At 41.6% G+C, this 25,300-nt stretch overlaps 1 protein-coding gene across 1 annotated transcript in view; it reads left to right on the plus strand.

The window, feature by feature from the left end:
• The window catches only part of pitpnm3 (PITPNM family member 3), an 85,614-nt gene that overhangs the window by 42,222 nt on the left and 18,092 nt on the right, over positions 1-25,300 (plus strand). The window contains exons 4-8 of the mRNA XM_073488596.1: positions 6,257-6,327; positions 6,458-6,678; positions 18,590-18,779; positions 21,552-21,674; positions 22,997-23,184. Coding sequence (XP_073344697.1) covers positions 6,257-6,327; positions 6,458-6,678; positions 18,590-18,779; positions 21,552-21,674; positions 22,997-23,184 — 793 coding nt within the window. The remainder of the gene's footprint in view (positions 1-6,256; positions 6,328-6,457; positions 6,679-18,589; positions 18,780-21,551; positions 21,675-22,996; positions 23,185-25,300) is intronic.

The raw sequence follows: 25,300 nt of genomic DNA on the forward strand, positions 1-25,300 counted from the left end.
GTGTTTTGCTTAAATTAGCTGAATAAATAGATGATGCAGGACTTAAAACCCATCAGTGAGCATTGGTGAAGTCTGTGTGGTAGATATAAAGCTACAGCTACGGTACAGTTAGCTTATTAGCTCATCATAAAGACTGGAAACAGGGAGAAATAGTTAGCCTGGTGACTTTAGATTTGTGCTTATTAAACAAACTGGATGTGACATGTTAATTATTAAGCCTCAGGGGTGCATGTAGAACTTGAGCGATAAAAGCTGTTTCTTCTTGTCTTCTAGTCTTTATGCTAAGCTAAGCTAAGCTAACCATACCATCTCCTGGCTGTAACTTCATATTCACATTTTCAGACAAGGAAGCAAATAAGCGTAATTCCCAAAATGTTTCAACTTTTGCGTTGCACACTTTTTCTTTTTTTTTTTGCATCCGATGCTGGTGCAACGTTATCTTATTTCTTTATATTATCTCCAAGTGCTTTATCAAGTTGCCCAAGCATCCAACATTGAATGCGCTTCGAAACCTCAAATTGCCCAAAATATATTCATACAGCTGTTGCTTCCACCTTTATCTGACCTTTACATGACATTTCCGGCTCCACTTGTCGATAGTTTGTTTTGGATTGCAACTTTTTTTTTGTTTTTTTTTATGCCAGACAGCTGCAGATAGTGAACATCAGATCAGTACGTCTCTCGTTACAGTGACTCAGTGAGCCTCTGCTCACTTCTGCCTGCTGTATATGTGTGTTAATGTGCGTGGGAGTGTTTGTTGCGGTACAGCAGTGGCAGCATATAGACCGGGAGCAGCTGGGCTTGTTAGGGACAGACTGCGTGTGTGTCAGAATATATATGTGTCTCTGAGTCCGTTTATGTGCTGCATTGCCTTATGGTGTGTGTGTGTGCGTGGGGGGGTCAGCAGGTTTGTCATGCAGTGGAGCTGGTGGCGTCTCCTGGGGTCTTTTCACAGTAGGGCGACACGGCAGACCATGATGCCAACAGCCGTGAACAGATGGCTGAGCCTGTTAGCATGCCTGTACTGTGCCAGGGGTCAGAGGGGGCTGTTCAGCCAGTCAGGAGACAGCATTCCTCCAAATGAGCACCCTAACCTGTTGCTACTTAACTGCACACACTTTTGAATCACAACTAAGTGATACATGACTTCTTCACCTTTCTGGACTATTTCTCCAGAATCCTATATATAGTAACAAAAAAATGTATTCGCTCATGTTTTTTTCATAAAACCTCTCGTCATATTCTCTTCATTAGAGGAGTCCCCGTTGCCAAGTGGTCTAACGTTCATGGAGTCGATGTCCTTGGTTTTATTCAGACTGGGGACTTTTGTCAAATATTCCAAAAAAAATGTTGATGTTGACCTTTACTAATCCAGATGCAATGGAAGACAGGAAATGGAAGACATTGTTCAGTTAGTCCGTGTAAAGAAATTAATTATGGAGCATTTTAGCCTCTTTCAGCTCATTGTGTTGGTTTTTACAGCCCGCAACTTCACTGTTTTGGTTCAGTCTCACTGTCACTCTCATCAGCATTCACCTGCATCAACAAAGCAGCTAGTTGGTGAACATGGCGGGTAATTAATCTGCTTAAAAATCCATGTATTTTTCTTAGGAGTTGGTGGAGACCAAAACAGAGCTAAAAAATGGCTGAATCAGACTATCCCTGTTTTTCCGATGTCATCTTGTTCAATAATGAAGTGGCTGAGAGGCTAAAAGGTGCTCCACCTGCAATAAAGACACTTCACAATATTATGAGCCTATTGCAGTGTAAGAACCGCTAATGATGTCTTTAATGACATATATTTCTAGAGAGTATCGTCCCACACCTTTTGTACTTGAAGGTGTTAATCACTTCCAACAAATGTAATCAGGGGCTTTGTTCTGCTTTCTAAATTTCTCCTTTTGTTTCTCGAAACCACAGCATGTTGAATCGAGCTGAAGGTTTAGAGGCAAAAATAATTTGCAAGAAGAAACCAGCGCTGCTGTTTTCTGTGCACGTCTTCCAGGGAGCACAGATAATTCATCGTGATACTGTCTCTCTCTAATGAGTTGATTCACACTCCAGCAGGCAGGAAACTTTGAGGGCATTTTGCCATTTTCATACTCCCTGGGAAGATATAAATCTGTAGTCTGGAAGCCAATCTTCCTGATGATGAATTCAATCTTTTGCCGCTCGCTCGCTTGCGTCCTCCTGCTCTTGTTTTTTTCTCATCCGCGCAATCGAAGGTGATAAATGTGCGATGGTGAAAGAAGTGGTCGAGACCTGAGAGGAGGAAGATTCGGGGGGAGTTAAAGAGAAAACAAAAACTCTGCATGGTTGAGACAATGCTGGGTTCTGTGGGAAAATGACATTTTAAATCATAGTTACACGGACAGAATGACACACGAGAGGGATCCAAACAGGGATCGATACATCAATATTTCATCCACTCTCATTCAGCTCCAGTAGACTTCTCTGGAGAGCCCTTTCATCTTCGCGACCTTCCTTTTCGAGTAAATTGTCTCGTCCTTTTCTCTGGAAGATAAGTTAGGAGATATCCTGCACTGCAAATGCACTGATGCACTGTATGTACCTGCTGTGAGTGTGTGCCTGACTGGGTTTTAAGTCACTGGAAACGACCCTGGTGCTGCTGAAATGTGGCACTGTCAACTTTCCACAGGGTGCTTTTGAGGTGAGGTCATTTGTTTGGAGGGGATGAGCAGCGCGGGGAGAGAGCTACTAAATACCACTAAGCTTCATAAAGCACATATTGACTGGCAGGACTCTGAGAGGGAGGACGAGAAAAGAAAACAGAGATACAGACAGACAGATAGAAAAAATCCCCCAGCAGCAGCACGAATCTACCGCAGGAGGAAAAAAACGATTGGCCCTCGTAACCGCAGGAAGCCAGTTTATACCACTGAGGAAGATGGGTTTTGTCAGTTTGTTCCAATATCAGACAAATGTCTTACTTATCTTTGAATTCAGGAGCAGCCCAGCATGTGTGCTGCTCTCACAAACCACGAGGTGTGCGAAGCGCTGTCATTTCCTCCGACTGTCTTTCCTACAATCTGCTGAACGCAGCTGTTTGCTGCAGATTGGCAGTCAGAACATTTTCCAGCACAATGCTTTGAGTGAGATGCAGCCCATTTTTTTTCACATCGGCTATGTTCGAGTGAGCGTGTGTGCTTGAATACGCTATTATTGTCTGTCCTTACGTATTCAGCTATAAAACAATTATGAATGTTTGTGTTTTACTTGATTAACTGAATGTTGAACACATGAAAGATACTGTGTGACTGAATCGTGATCCATAAATGTGTTGCTTCTCGAGGGACCAGAAATCTAAACTACACTGATGCTGTAACATTTCCTGACCCCCAAACCACAGAAATCATATTTCACCCGATCAGCCACAGGAATTGTAGTCTGAAACCTATTTCAGCATTCTGCTTTAAGGCACAGCTCCAACCCACCTAAAATAATTTTATTTATCTGTATTTCAGTCACACAAGCTTCAGGGGGATTTTGTTGGTGTGAAAATGGTCGAATTGCAATTTCTTGAAAACCCGTCTCAACTCTAAGTGCTCTTCACCCTCAGACTATTTTTATTTAAAGGTGTTACAGTGCAGATCTTTAGTATCACTTGATGGTGTAACTGTTGTGTACTGTGGAAAAAAAACTAGCATGAGACTGTCATTTTAACTTTTACCCACAGCCAAATACTTGTGACTTACTCCAGTGTTGGGCAAGATACTTGGAAAATGTGATCAATTACTCATTACATAAGACTCATTGACAAAAATCTAATTATTCAACAGCTGAAGAAATAAGTTACTTTAATCATTATTTAACCTTTGTTGCTCAGCATAGCTCCGTCAAAGACGCTCAGCCAGACAAGTACAATATGTAAACCAAAGTGCTTTGACAAACTAACAAAAGCAGGCAACTCAGGAAGACAATATTACAGAATAGACACTCAACAGTCAAGCCAAACACAAGGAAGCCTAGTCTAAGGTGAGTTAAAACAAGAATACAGAACAGAAAATGTAAAAACACACAAAAAAAGAGTCATTACGAGTCATTACGAGTAAAAGGAATAAAAGGAAAAGTAATGCGAAAATTAAAGCCTCCCTCCGGTCAGTGTTTCTTCCTGTCTAATGGTCACACTTCTTTCTCAAACAGAGAACAGAGAATGGGGGCATTGTAAGTAGGGTTATATGTAGTTATTATTATGGCAACCAGACTGCCTTTCTAGCAAGATCAACATCACTAGCATGGATTAGCGATACCATGAATATTAGCAGGGATAGGTTACATTTACATTTAGACATCTGTACTCTACATTTACTGCCACTAGACAACTGAGATTATGCTACAGTCATACGTCATTATTCCACATTAGCAACAACATAAATTAAGTGACTTTAAGCCAAAAATTAAATGTCAAAAAATATTTGGCAAACAGTGTGGCTCATCAACATTGCTAGGAAAGTACTCAGAAAATTCGAAAATGTGAAATATCATAAAAAGACCTTTATTAATTTTGAATGATCCACACCCACTGCGGAAATGCTCTGAGGCACCAATACTTCAGTAAAGACAAAGTTGGCCTTGCTATATTAAATGAGGTGGAACACAACCTCTTCATGTCCAGAGTGAACCCTCCTCACAAACAAATCAGTAGAGGATCTTTGGCAATGTTATCAGTTTAGTACAGTTGTTCATCCACGAGTGAACCCTCTTCCCAAACAAATCAGTAAAGGATCTTTGGCAATGTCCAGTTCAGATCGTCATTAGTAGATGGAGGTATGATTGCATTATTCCTTTTAAAGTATGACATGTTATGCCCTCACATCATGTATTCCCCAAAGAGCTTTTGGAAAAGACGAATGCCGAGCAGAAAGAGCAGCAGAGAGACAACAAAAAACTTGTTTGAGACTGAACACATTAGGATTTAGGACTTGAACTTGACTCTGAACGATTATTTTTTAAAAATCGATAACCACTTAGTCTGTAAAATATCAAAGTAGTGAAAAAAATGCCCAAGGTGACATCCTCTATCCATTTACTTTGTCCAACCAACAGTCTGAAGCCCAAATATATCCAGTTTACAATGATATAACGCTGAGAAAAGCAGATTAAAGACGCTGAAATCAGGATATTTATCATATTTTGCTTGAAAGATGTCTAAATGAATCGACTATCAAAATAGTTGCTGGCTCATTTTATGTACACTGACCAATCGATTAAATGTCTGATTGTTGCAGCTCAACAGTAAAAAGGTCTTTCAGTATCTTGCATAAAAATATTGGGTCTCAAAAGCATAATAATTGCCCCACAAATACGTACAACTGCCTTTACATCAAACAAGGCAGAGTTTTACTACACGCTGTCACATCCCTCAATGTTGTCCCTCTCCTGCAGTGTTTGCACCCTCAGATACTTTACAAGGTTTTTGGAGGAACTTTCTTCCCCCTACCTCCCTCTGTCAGAAAAAAGAAAACCTCCCTCCATTGATTTCCTGTTACTTTGTGACCAAAATAGTTCAGTGCTCCGAGTCCCCTGTGTGTGCTGAGCTGCTCTAGACAAACAGGCAGTCGGAGGCAGGCTGAGGGCTGGGAATGCAGTAGAAAGGAGATGACAGCGCGTGAGTCTGTGAGAGTCTCCCATGACGGTCGGTCCCAGACGAGGAGTCCAAATAAACAACGAGCGAGCTGTAGCCGGCAGAGCACAGAGCCATGCCTTGAACCTGGAGTGAGAAAATAGAAAGGGAGACAGGAGAGAGCTCAGGAATAAGATGACACAGCGTGCAGAGGCTTCCGGAGAGGGTAATGAGTTTGGCCAGGTTCCCGTGAAATGCTGCGCCACACGGCGAGGGGAAGGGATGCTTCTGGTCGTCACAGTTATAAAAATGTCCACATCCCTTCATCCTTTGCCTTCGAGACAATCCATTGTTTCTCTAAATCCAATTACATGTGACGGCCATAGATGCAGCAGCAGAGAAACAACCACGCTGCTGCTGTTTACTGCCACTATCGACTTCTGAATCTTACTTACACTGTTTGAGCCTGCGGGTACACTGACGCGACCCCCAGTTTGGAGTACGAATGAAGAGAGATGAAAAGGCTTTAGTCATATTGACCATATTCACTGATCAATATCCATTTATGCTTCTGCTATCGGTGCAACTGGATGAAGTGGCTCCTGGAATGACCCTTTCTTTCCTCTTTTCTTTCCTCACTTCCTGCTTCAACCCTTTCCTCACCCACTACAGAGGGTCTCTACCAGCTTGGCGGTCCACGCTGTCCCCCTCAGAGCAGCATTGAAGGACTGGAGGACATAGAGGTAAGATTATGAACAGCCCTTAGAAGTACCCAGTTATTTGTCTTCCTGTATAGCTCCACGGCTTTCGCAAAATGCCGCCTCTATTCTTGAGTCTCTCCTTTCAAGTCTGTCTTTTTTAACCCATTCGCAGAGTAAATGTAAGACGCATGTGCTGCTGCTGGTGGTGCACGGGGGGAATATCTTGGACACAGCAGGCGGAGACCCAAGCACAAAGGCTGGCGACGTGGCCACCCTGGCCTCGGTGCTGGAGAAGGTGACGCGGGGGCATTTTCAGGCTGCCAGCGAACACGTGATGATCAAGCTGGTGCCATGTCCGGCAGTGTGCGCTGAAGCCTTCTCTCTGGTGTCCAAGTGAGTGCTGTCGCCAGAACACTTGTCATTTTAAGTGTCTCATACCTGGATAAAGGCCAGATGTGGTTTAATACACTTTTGTGCACACTGGTGACAAATTAAAGGAAAAACCTTCCAAAGCTTGTGAAGGGCACGCAGGCTGATTTGATGAGTTGAAAATGATCTGAAACACATGCTGTGCCCTTCAAAGTCCCTAGATCTCAACCACATTGAACATCTGTATGAGCATGTTAGATAGCGCTCCCCATCAGCATCATCAAAACATGAAAACAGGGTTAAAATATTAATGTCAACGAGCATTAAAGCTGTTCTGAAGACTCAAACCTTACCAAGACTTTGATTGCTTTAACTGAACTGGTGCTCTGTGAGAGTTAGCGGTATGCTAAAGGTGTCTTCTCCTTTTCTCAGAGTTTCTTTGGAGGAAATAAATGATGTGGTAAAAGCCTCAAACACTTTGATGGGATATTGTAATCACATCTGAGGTCAACTAATAATGGATGAGGGATGTGATAGTGAGTTTAGCTGCTTTATTGATTATGTTGCTACCAATTAGGAAACAATGAACAATCTGAAATGCCCTGAGGCGTCAATACTTCACTAATGACAAAGTTGACCGTGTTATATTAAATGAGGTGGAACACAACCTTATGTATTTAAAAGCAGACATAGTAGACATAGACGAGTCAAGTGTCTTCTTTTGGTAAATGTTGCCATATTACTGACAGGAACAATCCAGTTTTGTTTTCGGTTTATATTCCACACGCTGCTCAACAGACTGTTGTTTTAGCTACAAAGGTTGTCCCTAAACCTTGTTATACTGTAGCTAATGCTAAGCTAACTTAGTTTATCACTGCTATCCAGGGCCACCAATTATTGCCATTTTCATGTCCAGAGTGAACCCTCTTCCCAGACAAATCAATAAAGGATCTTTGGCAAAGTCCAGTTCAGATCGTCATTAGCAGATGGAGGTATGATCAAAAGATCCCTTTTAAAGTTTGATTGCTAATATCAACTGCAGCTCCTTCCACAGGCTGCAGATTGATGTGGTTAAACTTAGGAGGTGTAAGACTGTGTGGAGCTCGGTCACTCAGTAAGATTTTGTTGGAAAGACTCTGCTCTTAGAGAGAGAATCCGAGCAGCAACAAGGACTCTACTAGAAGAACTAATCCGCCCCTAATAGCTGACACCTGTTAAAAATGTAATATTAGTTAAAAAACAAGAAGTTGGGGTGGTGTCGGCTGATTTTTGGCCGTGTGTTGCTGGTCAGCTGAATGAGCCAGTGATTGTGAAGCATTCATGACTCAGCTAATGTGAGGACCGCTCAAGTGCTCTGCCTGAAATAACTCAATGCTGCATCTCACCCAAGTGAGTTTCACATGTTACAGGATGAAAATCGCAGGTGTAAATAATTAAATCAGTGATCGATGGATTCTATTTAAAGCTGCTTCCGTTTCAGGGTCCTGTTGTCTCGCATGTTTGCTGACCGTCACACTGTCACAGCTTACTGAGTGTCATGGTTTGGCTTTTTGTTTAGTTATTTCTTGTTTTATTTTGGTAGATTTATCCTCATGTGTCATGTTTTACTCTCCACTTCCTGTCATTGTGTTTTTTTCCTCCACCTTTTGTGATTGCAATGTTAGTTTCACCTGTCTCTTATTAGTCTTCCCTCCCTTGTGTATTTAAATCGGTCTTTTTCCCTCACTGTTTGTCAGTTCGTCTGTTTTCATCCTGCATCTCCTGCATCTGTTCTCGTGGTTTCCCTGTGTTCCTGATTTGTTCCATTTGTTTATGGTTTGTCCTCCATTTTTGTTTCACTCTGTGTCTTTTTTTTTGTCAACTATAACACTTTGAGCCATCGTTCATGTTATTAGTAACACCTGTGCTTCTCCTGCTATGAGGAGTAAAAATGTCTGCTGTGAAAAAAGGGCTATCTTGTGTCTCAAACTATTTGGTGAGGTGTTTTGAGCGATTAGATTGAAACAGATTGTTTTTGACACTGGGTAGCAATCCAACCTGCCCAAGATGTTTGGAATAACTGCTGCATTTTGTGTTTTCATATTCAACCAACGTTATCACCAGGGCTTTTTCTCTTTACAGAGACATTTGAGAAATCTGCCCAGGATGAGAGAATTAGCATAGATGCAAAAATGCGTGGTTGGCTAGGACGATGGTGAAGGTTAATCGAGAAAATATAGTAACCAAAGACCCTTAAACAGTTAATTAGTATTCTGATGACATTTCCCAGCCCATGCAAGCATGTGGCCATGCACAATATTTAACTCTTAACCTTTTTAAATGCTGCTGGTTTTTAATTGTTAAGTCCTGGAGGTGTCTCCTTACTGAATGTCATTGTACAGTTTGATAATGAGGTAGGATCTTTTTCTCTAATTATCTGCTGTCAATTTGTATGCAGGTTTCATGTGTGGTATCATTTTCAGAGTGGCAGTTATTATGAATAATTCCCTGATTTATAAATTAAACAGTATTATCTCCATTTTTAAAAGACGTATTTCCTTGCAATAATCTCTGTAAAGCGCTGAAGTCCTTGGCTGGAAGATGCTTTTGAGATGCAGGCGGTGAAAACATGTCTGCGTTCACGTATTTGCTCTTTTTTTAGGCAGTCTGTGCTTAGAGCTGCTTAGGCGTAACTAATGATTTCATTTCACATTTAATGTCACATGTCCCAGTGGTCAACAGTTTTTTTTTCTTCTTTTTTCTTTGACAGTGTCACTTAGTTGCTCTGCTGCTTTCCAATTATATGCTATGGATGTTGTTGTCTGAATTGTCACTAATCAGCGTGGCAGAGAGAATGTGTTTGGCAGTCTAGTCGAGGCTCCTGTCTTGTTCTGTGATTGACGTTCAGCAGGAGTGAAGTTCCTGACTGGGAAGTGAGACGAGTGTAAAGAGATTTGAGTGCTGTATCTGCGCGGCAGCTTGACGTCCGCTTAGCTTTCACCACATCACCAGATGAAATATTTAAAACAACAGCTTCCCATGGGAGTCGAGCAGAATCGAGTTATTGCCGCATCAGGATTGCCTGTTCTTGTATGAAACACATACACGATTTACATTCGGGCATGAAATTGTGCTTGAAAAGAAACCCATTCTTTTTAAAATGCTATGTCTAAAAAGATGTAAGCTGTTGGGAAAGAAATGAAGTAATAAATGATTAAATAAACGGTCAATTAAAAAGAGAAATAATTAATTTATATGCACAAACCAAAAAATATAGAAAGCACTGTATAATGAACTGACTCCACATTATTTCTTGGTCTTTAATAAGATTTATCTTCCTGCAGCAGGTTTTATTTGTCCATTAGTAGACTTTGTTTTTCTTCAGCAGGATTAAGTTCTAACAGGATTTTGTTAAAAAACCCAGAGTGGTTGTAACCTCAGAAAGCAGCTTAAGGTGCATTTCAATTTGTTATTCACTTCAATAGTCAAGCTAAAGTTTGGCGTGTGGAGAGGAAAGCAAATCGTACGTTAAAAAAAAAGACATAAATAAAGCTACGGCCATGAGAATAAACTCTCGCGAGTGTAAATAAATAAGAGTGGAAAGTGAAAGTTGCTGCTTTTTCTGGTGAGTTAATGGGCGTCAACCCATGATGACGTGTGTCAAGAAGCATCCTCCTCATGTGCTCAGCTGTTGGTTTTGTTCACTTGATACTGTTGGTCAACTTGCTTGTTCAGGAAGGATTACCTCCATATATTCCTTGTTTGTCTTACTAAGACTGTACTGTATGACTTTGTCTTTCTCCCGTCCCTCTGGGCTGTGGGCAAAAAGCAACAAATACTCATCTTTAATCGACACCAACACGACATGATACACCCATCTTCTCTCTCTCTGGGTTCAACACACCCCTCTCGTTGCACATGGCGCTCTCACTCTGTTACACTCATACCTGACCCTCTTAAAGCAATTACAATCAAAGTGCTATAAATGTTAATGAAGTAATTATTTTACTCAAGAGTAAACTTAATTCTGCATGTCCAAAGCAATGCTGTGGGATTATTTGCAGTGATATAACTGACCACAGCATGCTATAAAGCATAAAGAAATACATTTATCATAGATTTTGTAGAAACTATTTTAAAGAACATATATATATCTACACACAACAGTGACTTCTGGAGTCATTTTTGTCAGAGAATTTTGCTTCCGGGTCTAAAATTACAAACCAGAAGTGACATAGTTAAAGGGAGTCAGACAAAGAAGAATGACTTGATCTAAATGGTTGTTCGAACACTTTTCGTTGACACAAGAGGTTGTAAATTTATTTCCACACGCACATGATGGACCTCAAACTTAAAATCATGAGCCTGTAGGTGACCAAGAGACCAGGAACAGATTAGGATTAGAAAATAAAATGAAATTATAACAGAAATTGAGTTATAATGTGGGGAGACCCAGTGGAGAAATGGACATCATTAGCTAATGATGGCTAACGCTGCTCACATGACTTTTAAGGTTTGTTATCATATTTCAGGCCATAAGAAAACTAGTACTGGTTGTCAATTAATACTGTACTTTACTATGTGGATAATAAGTCAATTAGAGACAATATTCAAACCCAAACTGATAATAAAGTACTGTTTCTGTGATAAGCTAATATCCAGCAATATATTGTTCTAGCTCTATTTTCTAAACCGTGAGTATTAAGAACCAAAGTTGGACCAAAATTCAGCTCATTTGCTGCCAGTTGAAAATCTTCTGAAAACAATAAGATGCGAATATGTGTTTGAACTCTCCACTGACATTAGACAGAGCTTACTTAGCCCAGATGGCTCCAGGTCTTGAACATACCCTCTCAGTATGTGCAGTCAGTAGGCATTCAAACACGCCTACGCGGCAACAAACACAACACTCATTCAACTCCACTTTTGTCAGTTAGCCGTGTTTGCTCTAATGACAGTGTTGGACTTGTGGGTGTGCGGAGCCTCATTTATTTGCATGCCAACATAAACATCAGAGGAATAGGCAGCCCCGCGGGAAGGACTCGCTGCTGTGTGGGTAATTTACTCGCATTCTGGGTAACAGCTTGGCTGGAAATCGCACCGCAGAGTGGAGGTGGCAAAATCGCTTAGCGCCTCAAAGACAAACTTTCACATAAACACACCACTTTTGTCTCAGGGCTTGATAATTCCTTATGTACCGTTGGGTGTCCCAATAGAGAATGAAGATGTTTTTCAGCGTGTGTTGTCCTTGTTGCCCGGCGTGTCGAAGGCCCGCTGTGCTCCGAGGTGCTCTGAGTGCTCATTATTTGCTCTGCCTGCTAATGAATGTACCTGGCAGCGCTGGCTGGGAGCTGGGTGTCAAGACAGCACACACGTGTAATCTGTAAACACACTCGCATGTATACATCCCACACAAAAACAGCCAGAAAGGAGCTCACACCATAGCACGTCCAATTAACAGAGACGGTGAAAAGTCTCTGAAATTGATTTCCTCACGCAGCCAACACACACGCCTCTGTCACAGTTTGAAAGGAGAGAAACATTTTTATTTAAAGCTTCGACTCAGTGTCATTGTAAAGATCAGCTCCCTGTCAGAGAAAGCAGAGGAGGGTGAGAAGGAAGTCCATTTGTCCGTCTGCACAGCGAGTGACCTCAGTTCAGGGAGACAGAGACTCATTATCTTGGCCATCGGCGGTGGTGGACGTGCTGCTACAGTTTCTGGGCCTTCTCCCTAATTAGGAAGCTTCTGCAGAGGCCCGCTGCTGTTCATGTTAATTGTGCAAAAACATTGTGCAGTGCTAAGCCAGCCATTAGGAGACGGGGAGAGCAATTATGCAGGAATGTGACAGACTTCAGAGTAGTCAGTGCGACATTATGTGGAGAGAGGCAAGAGGGTGGCAAGATAATAGATGCCGTCCCAAGGTTATGCAGCGAGAGATGAGGCAGATTCGACGTTTTAATCGGCTCAATCCTCCATATCTTCTCTCCGCTTCTCTACAAACCTTGAGGAAGACTTCTGTACATCTCTAGAAGGGTTATATAATTACCCTGCATTTAGGTGTCACTGAGTGGCAGAAAAATTAACATGGTTGAAGTGATAACCTGTAAATGAAAGATAACCTTGCAGCCCAACTAAAGCCAAGTGCTCGCTCCTAACAGTGCAGCAAATTAGGCTTTTTGAGCCTTTTTTTCCCTCTTATGTAAGTGACTCTTCAAAGATGTGCGCTTTGGTGACACCTCAATATGACCTCAGCACAGTCTCAGTCAATATCGCTTGCATTTTTACTAATTAGAGCAGAGAGATGTGAGTGGGGGTAAATGCCGCCGCTTGTGAACAAATGACTCACATCTTGAAATGACAGAAGCAGAGTCGTCACAGTGATGTGAGGCATGCTCCTCTGCCATTCAGGGCTCGGTTGATGTGCCTCTTTTTGATGTGCAAACAGCCTCCCCAGTAGCATAATTAAAGATTTTATATTGCAGAAAGTGAGATGTCAGTCTTTTTTTGACTATAAGGCAGGTCTAAGTGTGATATAAGCTGTGAAAGCATCAAAATCCTCAATCCACGGAAAAATATGACTTCAAACGTGCCGTCAGAACTTCCGTAAAGTTTTGATGTTCAGCTTAGTTTTCAAATACAGCAGTCTGGTCAGTGACCCTTCTGAGTTTGACGCTGTAGTTGCCCCTCTAGTGCGCTAGTATAAAGGGCGAGATAACTATTTTGTGCTTGGGGTGGTTGTGTGGGTCATTCACAGGACAGCAGAGCCCTTCATGTGCATAACTGGGGGGTAGATAGAGCATCATAGTTTGCAGTAGAGCCCTGCGCGGGGCTGTTTTCTTCATCCCGCTCCTCCATTACCGCCTGTTCCCATGAAAATTTTTAACATTCACTCCTGCATATTAGATACCCCAATGCAGGGCTGTAGTTTGAAGCTTCAGGCCACTAACAAGACCGCTGGATTTGATGAGCTTGGAGTGTTGTGGTGTCACAACTATACAGTCGGCATCCCTGGCCACACCCCCCGCACATCCCTGGTTTTAAAAACACTAGCAGACCTGATTCAGAAATATGGTGGGTGGTGCCTTCTCCGGCCGGTGAGAGCTGGCCAATCAGAGCAGACCGGGCTTTACGGGAAGCGGGCCTTAAAGAGACAGGGGCTAAAAAACATTTTCAGACAGAGGCTGAATAGAGCAGCTGCAGCAATGGACAGTATGAGGAAAATGCTTTTTTTCAACATTAGGGCACGCAAACGTTTTCTAGTAGGCACAGAAAATAAAAGTATGAACCTGAAATTGAGCATAGATGGGACCTTTAATTATCCGCCATCTCTGTGCTGACTGATGGATGTCAAGTTTGTCTTTCCTGCAGCCTGTTTGTTGACATTTTGGACGAACACATGCTCCTAATTAAGGATTTAAATCTGCAGTCATATACTAGGCCATTAAAATCCAGACTATAGAGCACCATCTGCTTCTGACAGCAAATACACCACTCTCCATCAAAACTGTACGCCTGGTATCACAGCCACTACTATATCGATCACTGGCATTTTAGAGGAAATTATTCTTAAATCAAGATTAATTATAGCCATTAACTGCAGATGGGTTCTGGATGGTTTGGTGGGGCGACGCTTTCCAAAGCACATGTTTGTATAGACAAAAGTGTTAATGATCGCCTCACATTAATTAGGACCATCGATTCTGAACAGAGAATAACCTGCAGCCCTCGAGGACGTTAGACCTTCAAACTGCCTCAGCAAACAACCCGGAGAACAGTTTGGCTCGTGCACACACACGCCCATGAACAAACAAATAATTTATGTGCACTCTTTTGAATGTAAAACAGTGGCTGCTCTGCGGTAATGATACATACAAGTGCTTGCATAATCAAGTAATTATGCAACACAAATAATGAGCGTCTCACCTGACATTTGTCGAGCAGTGCGGCAGGTGGTAGACCTCTGTTCCTGTCCTGCGACTTGTGAACCCCGTTCAGAGGCAGAGCTGTGTTTGGAATAGTAATTGGAGCTTTTTGTTTTGACTTCTTACTCAATAAGCGTCTTGTTAACAAGACCTTAATATGATTTAATAAGATCAGGGGCAGGTGACCAAACCCTCAGCGATATTGTACTTGTCATTTCAGTTCCAAAACCCAATAAACAAGCACCTGGTAAAGAAAAATCATCGTAGTTTAAGTCATGACACAGCGAGTTTTCCTCCAAGAGCATTATGTTTCCACGCGTCTGTGCTTGAGTTTTCTGAGCTGAATATTTCAAACAGGAAGTCACTCTTGTTATGCAAATAACCGTGCGCAGTACCGTTCCAGTGAATATATAACAAAGGTTTCCATTTTTCCCTGTTTTCTTACAAATCTGCATCTCAAAGCGTAGTCTCAGAAAGCTGCCCTCGAGAGCACACAGTGGCAGAGCTGACACCGCAGAGGCAAACAGGATTTCAGGAAGCTCGAGGTGATCTACCGACAGCTACACATCAGAGACACGTCCTCGGATGTGACTCCCCTCGTAGCTGCCACGTGTGAAGCTAAAGGAGAAACACAGCGAGTATGCTTTTGGTTCGAGAACAAAGAAGTCAAACATACTAACGTTCATTTAGCGTTTACTGGAAAAACATTAGAATCATAAGAAAACCTTGTTCTTACATGAGCATTATAGTTCACTAATACAGTATGAGCTAGAGCAGGTTCAGTACATCAACACTGCAGTGTCATAGGCTGGTCTGTTGTTGATGAGCTGATTCTTCTCTGCATTTATTGATCTTAATATTTAGAGCAATTAAGATATTTTTCAGTTATATGTCAGCTTGTAATGATAAAAATGTGATATTAGATAATGTTTAAAAGCTTTAAATCTCAAGTGTCATTAGTTAAAGGTGCAATATGTCAGAATTTAAGATGAAAACATTCAAAAATAAACTAAAATTATCAACAGAATGTGAAGAAACAACAGTTTTGTGTATTGTTATGTTAGCATGCTAACTACCTAGCTGCGAGAGGTGATAATCCGACAGTAAACAACACCAACCCTCCCCTGGTGTGATGAATTCCCAGTCCGGGCACAGTCAGCTAATTTGACCTCTAACAGCACAGCTAGCTGAGCTACCTAGCTAATGACAGCGACTGTACAGTTAGCAGCAGGTCGCAGTTACTCTGGTTATATGCTGCCCCACTTTGTTTGAATTCGAGCATGCTAACCAGCTAGCCCCGGCCCATCTTGGTCCAAAGCTCTTTTGCTAGTGGTGTAAAAACACCAACACTAATGTGTCCACCCTCAATTCCTCAGTTTCTTCAAGTTATGTTACCGTCCACATTTACATGCTCATTGATTTAAACAATTATAATTTGATTAAGGCAATAAAACAAAGGCAGAGCAATGTAAACATTATTATCTTACTATATTAATATAATTATTCTTGTAATTGAAGCAGGCATAATCCCAGTAACGTGTGATTATAACTGATGTTTGATTGCGTTATGATTACACACATGATTGCAGGTTTTGATCAGTGCTCAAATTGCACGGTTGATTTTCATCCCATCATCTTACATAGAGGAAGATCTTAATGATGGTGTCAGACTAAGACTTGCAGGTGCTCTTTTTACATCTCTATTTAAAGAGTGATGTTACACTAATCAGTCGCTGGAGTTCACAAAGCAGGTATCAGGCAGGAAAATACAGCGTTAAGGGTTTCATTTTGTACTCATTTAGCCAGTTTTCTTCACTAAATGTTTTTAAATATACATGGATAATAGGAACTACTTTTACGGAAATACATACTTTAATTCAGTTGGCGTGCCTGTGTGCATTTAAATAGGATCAGGATCAGATTATTCCTTCATGATAGCAAAAGAAGATTGATCTATTACAGATTACTCTATGTGTTAATATGCGCTGACTATTTTTCACTATCTATTTACTACTGTTTTTTAATATCTTTGGTGAAGATGTTGACAATCCTTTTATGGCTTCCCAGTTTAATTTTTACATATTTTTGTCAAACAGAGCAGGTTGACAGAAACATTTTTCACTCTATTTACTCTGTCAGGTGAAGTAAATAATTGCCTGCCAACACAGATCTGCCACTGTGTATGCGATGATGTTGGCAGCGGGGACTGTGGAGGTGGATTTATCCACTGTAGATGTCACAGACCGACTGGTGAACACGGTGTTGCTAGGGGAGAAACAATCAAATTAAGTGTCCGAACAGGTTTCCTAAAGCCCGCAGAATGGGACTTTGTAATTGCAACATAAATTTCCCATTGCTGCTATATCCATGTGGTAGCACAGAGTCATGAATGTAATTAGAGGGGGAAAAAAAAATCTAAAATTTGGAAAGATTTATCAGGATAATGAAAAGTGCTTTGAACCTGAAAATTGGACTATAATGAGAAATTTAGACAATCATGCCGTCATTGTAAGCAATCAAGTAAATTACTTAATCTGACTAATATACAACAGGACATTCACACTCAGTGAATATTATTAAGTCTCAATTGTTACCAGAGTAGGAAAAAAAACATTTCCCTGCATAGCAGGTACACAGACTTATTATTAGTTACTATGGCAACACAGTGTCGACTCTAATTAAACAAAGTTTATTAATCCCAAGAGGCACAGTGGGCCTGCTTGGTTTTACTGCCAGCCCAATTATCAGAACAACGGGAACATTTCACACGTTTTGGAAAATGCAGGCATCTGCTTATTTAGTGAGTTTAGTTAGATTATATTGGTATTTATTTAATGTCAAGCTGTGAGGATCATTTTAACCTAATGAAAGTATAAGTATTTGTATGGCCTGTTTTTGACGGGTGTCACCTTGAGTTTGTGCTTTTCACAATTGTAACATCTAGCCATAGAAGGTGTTGTATGATTCATGGTTTCAGAGTTTGAAAGCACTGAGAGACAGATTTCAAATAGTGGCTTTCCGTCTTTTCATGGAACTTTGTTGGCTAAAAGAAAAATATCGAATGGTTTCTGGGAGGTGGAGCCAGGCCACCTCTTTTCTTCTCCTTGCTTTCAGTTTTGGTGTTTAGCCAGGCTTAACAATGTCACACGTCTATTTCTGTATTCAATAGACTGAACAGAGATGAAATTATTATTGATCGTATAATCTAAGCCGTATCCTGGTGAGCAACTGTGTACCTACCAAAATGTTGCATCATATACATTTTTATGTCGGCCTTCATACCTGTGGAGAGGTCGTGCCCCTCTGTGTAGTGAGGTGTCCGTGGCCGCTGACTTATTTCAGCCTTGGTGTGGCGTCGCTGCTTCTTCCAGTAATCCTAGCACCTGATGGATGATGACGGTGCTGCTCAAGGAAAGAGCGCAGGGCAACACCATCTTTTACTGTTTCCCTATGCTGTCACATAAAGTGTTCCCGCTTGATCCGTGTCTGCACCGTCAATGTGACACACACACACACACACACACACACACACACACACACACACACACACACACACACACACACACACACACACACACACACACATCCATTAAAGTCTACACAGCTGTAACGACACAAATACTCTGCTCTTATGGCTGATACCTGTGCAGGTTTTCTTGTGTTTTATTCCTTGAGATAACATCCATCTTCCTTATCTTCCTCGTGTACACACACACACACGCACAAACGAACACACACACACAGTCGGATTGCCTCAAATCAGATAGAGTGCACTGTGAACAGATTGGATGAGACGTTGATAAATGTAAGAAGACAAGTGGAAGAGAATCAAAGAAGCATCTCCTGAAGAATCTTTGATTTTAGACATGTTGACCTTAATTTAATGAACATAACCTTCATTTCTTTTGGCATTACTGTGACGTAGAAAGTGATGACGACCATTTTACAAAGTTGAAATGAAAAAACTCCTCAAGCACTTTAAAATGATCAACCCTTCATTCCCGTCATCCCTCTTTTCTTCCTCCTCTTCCAGCCTGAACCCATACAGCTATGACGAGAGCTGTGTCTCCAGCAGCGTCGACCACCTTCCCCTGGCTGCTCTCCCCCTCCTCGCCATCGTCTCTCCTCGCTACCAGGACGCCGTGGCGACGGTGATCGCCCGGGCCAACCAAGTCTACCACAGCTTCCTGCAGTCAGAGGACGGGCAGGGATTCACGGGTCAGGTCTGTCTCGCCTTCGTCTGGTTGGAGAGGAGAGAGGAAAACTCCTTGACTCTAGGAGTTGTCATCATTGAATAATGGGCTGCAGGGTGTTTAATAGATGTCAATGATTGTCAGAGGAAGTGAAGATTGCTTTTGAGTGGGCTATGTAATCTGTGGGAGCTCAGGTCCTCTGAGGGCTCCAGATCTCTACTGTTTTAGTGGACCGCAATTCAATCTCTGTACATAACAGCTAGTGGGCGCTTAACAGGGAGATGTAAAAGCGGCAAGTTCAGTCCAATAAGTAAACAAAAAAACTCACAAAATGTCAAGAAAGGAAATATTTTTACACCAATTTTTTCTCATCAAACAAAAAAAATATACCCTCTGAATTCAAGTGTCTCACTTTTATTGAACTAAAATGAGCTTAATTGCCTCGTTAACTCATCGTAAACAACACTTGCTTTGAACTCGACACAAACAAAATAAAACCCACCAAAACAGTCTTGGTTTGTCTTTTCACAATCATCTGTGGTTTGGTCAAAATAAATCCTCAGTTCACAGAGAAGATGTGAAAAGATTCTGGCTCTACGCTCAACTCTCTCACTGCTCTCCCTCTTCATACCTTCCCTGTCCTCGTCTGCTGTGTCTTCTCGCCCCCCAAAGTCGTAGTCCTGGTCAGAGCCGCTGTAAATCGCCTCCATACTGTATCCCCTGTCTTTGAACTGGCATCCGTTGGTCTCGGAGCCTGTGTTCAGTCCCAGTCTGGTGTCCAGCCGTGTTCACTGAGGTCACGGTCCCGGCAGACTCCAGGCTTCAGTTAGCTCCATGGCTAACTGAGCTACTTGCTAACGGCAGCTAGTCGCTTCAGCCAAAGATAGCTACCTATAATAAGCAGCAGTTAGCAGTTATGCCGTCCCCTGCATTTTTGGAGCAACCTTCAATTTCTGTCCATTTCTTACAAATTACACCTTTAACAGCTGCTTAAATCATATTAATTACTCTAAATGTAATTAAGGTGAGGTTAACAAGTATAAAAGCAGTGTCAAGCAAATGGTTGTTGTTTTCCTGCAGTTCATTCATTTTGTCTATGGGTTGCTGTAGTGCGCATTTGAAATGTGGCCTTGATGGCATATAATTGAGAGGCACTGTTACAATCCTGATTAGCCAATCAGCAGCAACAAAAGGTACAATTTAATAATCACACACTGGTGATTGCATTAAAGGTAATTACATTAATTATTGATTGGCTTTTGCTATTGTGGATAGATTGGTTGTGATAGGTCGATACTTCCTGCACTCATTGTATTTATATCCTGGTGTATAATGTAGATGAGTGTGAAAGTCCACTTATTTCTACAACTTGGTTTGTTCGTTCAGATGATTGAACTCAGCACTCTGAAGTTTTTCCTCTACAGATTGATCTCTGTGTAATTGCCTTTATTACAATCAGCTGTGTGGTCTTTCATTCCCACACTGCAGATTTCTCATTGTTCATTTCTTGTGGACACAGTAGTAGTCACATGGATCTATACAGGGGACACCACTTAACTTAGAAACAGGAGTTTTCACAGTTTATTTATTTATTTATCAGTTTATTTGACAGGGACAATACATGTAGGCATCGTTACACCTAATTAAAATGAAACCGATGCAGTGTTTAAGGGCTTGAAGCAATGTCTAATTTGCAGTCGTTGTCCCTGGTTAGGGTTTTGAGGAATAAAACACATGACACAACACTCTAATATAGATATAAAACTTTCCAATTACAATAATATAGAAAAGCTTTGGAGTATGCAGTGTTCTCACTGCAAAAGTGACCCAATTAAGCAGCATTAACGGGAAGAACAGGACAATTCAGTTATTCTAACTTTTGAGTGTTCACACGTTGTTTCAACTGTTGATTTCCTTCCTCAAATGTTTGGTTCTGTCCACAATCTGAAGATTTTCACTTTACTGTCATAAGAGACTAAAGAAACCGGATGATGAGAAGCTGGAATCTGAATATGTTTGGTGTTTTATGACTCAAAACGTTGCTGATTAACTTAATAGTCAACAACTAACTCATGTTAGTGTTAATATTGCATTTTGTTTCAATGCCAGTGCTGGTGTCTTTGCAGCCATTTTAATCTGCCCTCTGTTGAGCCCTCTGCAGTTCTTTCTCAGCAAGTAGGAGGTATCACACAGAAGCTATCAGATATTCCCGATACCTCTGACTGGGAATTATAAGACACCCAGTCAGACGTGTTAAAAAACAAAAGGTGAGCTTTAATAACGTAAAGCTGAAGTAAGACAAAAAACTAAAGAAAACTAAACTCAGAACAAACCGTAAAAGCATGGGGAACAAAACCAGGAACACTGAAAACACATGATGAGCAAACGCAGGAAGACAGGAGGAGTAAAACATCTCTGGGGATTAGACGGGAGGGAAGACAAACACACTAAGACAGAGAATAAGGCAAAACATGACACCCAAGGAGAAAACAAGGCGCATACGAAAAGGAAGAGCTGCTCACATTTGCAAAACATTTAAACAAATAGAGAAAGCGGGCGAAAAAGCTCTGGATTGATACAAAGCAAATTAAAAAACACAAGTATTAACCTTCAAACTTGTCTTTAAACACATTGTTTTCTTATATACCAACTTTCAAAACCAGTGTGCCATGACAGCTTTATATAGAAAGTCTCATTTCTGAATTCCACTCATACACCTCTCCAATTTTCCTCCCGTTAAAGCTTTCACTGACTGAGTGCACCATATGTGAAGGGCGTCTAAATTGCTTATTTTCCGAGCAGGTATGCCTGATGGGGGACTGTGTGGGCGGCGTGCTGTGCTTCGATGCTCTGTGCTTCAGCAACCACCAGAGGCCCGGCAGCCCCAACAACAGCAGCAGGAACAACAGCACCGAGAGCCTGAAGGTAGGAGAACACTGTCACAGTGTATGGAGGGCTGGGAGAGCCGGTGACAAAACATTTTACTGTTGATGAATTATTGAGCGATCGCTGCAAATGATCAGGATTACAAGCCTGTTTTGGACCTTGTTTTAATCAGTGGAGTTAATTATTACATGATCATCAGGGGCAGTGTCATTGGCACGACTCCTTGTCCCCTCTAGTAAACAAGCTGAGACTCTGATGCATGATATTCAAAAAAATTCTCGCACAAAAAATGTTGTAAATAAAAACTCTCAGTGGAGGTTAATGCTGTGTGAGTGGATCACCAGTTGTGGGCAATCTACTCCAGAGCGCAACAAAGACTGTTTTTACTGAGGAAGATAAATTCTTAATGTGGACAAAATGATAATTTATCACAGTGTTTTATTGGTCTTTCATTGAGTCACTGCTGTAAGATTACAGGGCCACAGCAGACAACAGACACCTGGGGCCTTTCTCTGGACCCTCCCCACTCCCACTCCATCGTCACTCTGTTTGTACACTCGCAGCTGAATGAATAGATGACGATATTAAATGTCTATCTTAGTTTGAATAGTTTATTTACGTATCAGGGGTAGATGCTGACTTGCTGATCAACTTCCACCAACACCTATAACCAACTTCCACTTCCTGGTTTGGCATTGTGGACGTGCATAGGGGGATGCTGTAGGGGATAGTTTGAGACAGGCCAATAGTCAAAAAGGTCACCTCCATCTTGGCTGACCCATCCTGCCCTTTTCACCAGCAGTTCCACTTGTAGGGTCCGTTTGCTCAGAAGCTCCAGAGCAGAGAAGTTTTTGTGCTGCCATTAGCCATGAACTATATTCTACCTTTTATTGTTGCACTACTGTCGACGTATGTACAGAAGGTTTCTCCCATGCTTTTTTATGCTGCTCCTAAATTACCCTCTAAATGTAGGGTGATTTGATGAGGAGCTCTTTCTTTCTGAGCCTCATTTTAAGGAGTACCTGCAGCTTCCGTGCTACATATTCATCATATTTGTGCTGAACTGAACCTCCTGTAGCAGCTTGTCATTTGATGTCTTTTCTCTCTGCTGAGCGTTGCCTGACCCCCACTTTCCGATATGTCTGTTGCTCCCTCCCTTTCCTCCCATTTGCCATTCAAATCCACTCACATCTAATAGATCCACTCTCACACAGCCACAGTTTTCTTCCTCCCACATTTAAACCGTTCACCTGGGGAAATGCATCACTCCCCTCCGATTATGTGTAATTCCCTGGTGCACCCACTGCTGTCAGTGTATGAGACTTTTACGGTACGTTACACAATCTCCTTTCTCCTCTCAGGATAACTCGGGCCTGCTCGGGGAGTCCAGCCCGGGTCTGAGTTCTAGCAAGAGGCTGAGTAAGAGCAACATCGATATCTCTGCCCCCAACGAAGGGCACGGCCAGGGCGGGCCGCCGCTCAGCCGCAAGCAGAGCGACTCGTACGATGGAGACACCTCGTCCACGGGCCAGCACAGCTTTTTCTCCAGGTGAGGCAGTACGCAAGAACATGGCCACATACAGGGCAATGTTTCAGTATGTACTGTGAAACAATAAAGGAGTGTTCATGCTGTCTCTCCATTAAATATCTTTGTGTTTTGGGATTATGTTGCAGGCTATTATAGGTGATGTTGAAAAGTCAATAGGTGGAGTTACGGTTCATGATTCATAGTTATAGTTTTACATGCAATTTTGCACCGCTGAAGGGAAAGACATTGATTTTTAGCCACATAAATTTCCATAAATAGATATTCTTGCTGTTCTTTTTAATCAGTTAACAATTTCTTGATTAATATATCAGCAAATACTATATCATGATATACAATTACATTTACCCTAATAGAGGAGTTTAACCACATTGGTTTTATCATGTAGTATTTGCGCTGTATATTATATATATGAATCCAGAAATGTAAAAACAACATGATAATCAGTAATTTTTGATATATAACAACATTTAGTTCACACAAACACTCACGTCTTGCACACCAGACATAGAGTCGTATTAGAAATTCTGTAAAGTTGAATTTGTCTTGAAAGCGATATGATGACCCAGATGTTGCATGCTCTTGGCTCTCATCCAGCTTTTAGTGGAATGTGTCGCCCTGTCTCGCCCCTGCTCCTTATCAATATTTGCAGCTTGACTGCCCCGCCTGCCTACCTGCCTCTGCTGGGCTATAAATAGCCTGTTTGAGCCTGTGCCAGCCAGTCTGTGTGGCAGACCGAGCGGTTGAATTTAGCCGGGTCAGGGTGGCTGGAGGGGGTGCCATGTCGACTCACTTCAGGCGACCAGTGTTCTCTTTCCAGATCACACACTCCACTAGGTTCACACCATCACACTCACAGAGTCGCTTAACGGAGGATCCCATCAGTTCACAGTTATGCCAAATTGTGTTCACGGCGGTGCACCTCTCACCTTTCACTTCCTGTTACACACCTGACTATGCCCGAGCCTCGCTGTGTGGAGGGTTACCTCTGCTCCTGGAAGTGCTCTTTCCCCCTTCACTTCCCACTGGGTATTCCCAAGTCAGCAGGAGGGCTTATTAAATATCCTTTTCTCAGACATCATCCACTCTATCAGAACGGCCTCACAGATGACTGTATACATCTGCTTTACTCCATTTCAGATGTTTCCGTGTGCACTTTGCTCTGCTGTGGCCTGGAGTGGGAATTGCCTGTGAGATCATGTGCAAATGTAGTTCTGTTATAATGAAAACCCAGGAGAGTGCACACAGTGTAGCAAGCATACTTTTTCCTTCACTCTATTCTGTCTTTTTTAGGGACGTGTGTTTTGGCTAAATTGACAGATTTTTAAACAGATCGTAATAAAAAAAACTTATCAACATGAGAGAAAACAAACACCTTAATGGGCACAATTGACAACATCCATTTAGTCTAAAGTGCTCAGAAAAAAAAGATGATGTGCATTTAGAGCTACTGAGAGGTTTAGTGCATGCTTAATGCACGAGAAGAAACCTATTTGCAATGCTTTAATTCCAATCATGGGCAAATCTATTCGCTGCTACATCAAGAAGCTGAGCAGTTTGAGACACGTCATATGTTCATTGCTCATTAGGTCTCAAAACATGTCAACCATTCACTCAATAACAGTTAGCCAATAAAACTAATATTTGTCATATTTACTTAACATATTGGTAACAATCTGCAGTTCAATGAGAAGTGCTAAAGCTGCAAAAATGGAAATTTTGCTCATCCTGTCAGCGAACATAACACTTTGCACCAACTGGCAGTGTTTTATGTGAAAAAAGCCCTTCTCAGAGCATGAATTTTTATTGAAATAAATGCAACATATCCACATGGAGTCCATTCAGAGAAGTAGAGAACAGTCAAGTCTTTAAATAATAACTAACTCAGTTTCTGTGAAACATGGTGTTCGGCACAGATATCTGGTAATTTGAGGGGTTACAGATCCAGTCTGACAAGTCATATTGATCACATTTTTATGTAGGCAAATCTTTTTTTTAAAAAAAATAATACATCATCAAATACTATGTATGTATGCGCCCAGCATACAGTACCGCCCTAATGCCAGCTAGCTAACATTAGTGACGGTAAGGTAGCATGAGCAATGTTAACTAGTGTCAG

Source organism: Pagrus major, chromosome 2 (assembly GCF_040436345.1).
Source record: "Pagrus major chromosome 2, Pma_NU_1.0".
NCBI classification, from domain to species: Eukaryota; Metazoa; Chordata; class Actinopteri; order Spariformes; family Sparidae; genus Pagrus; species Pagrus major.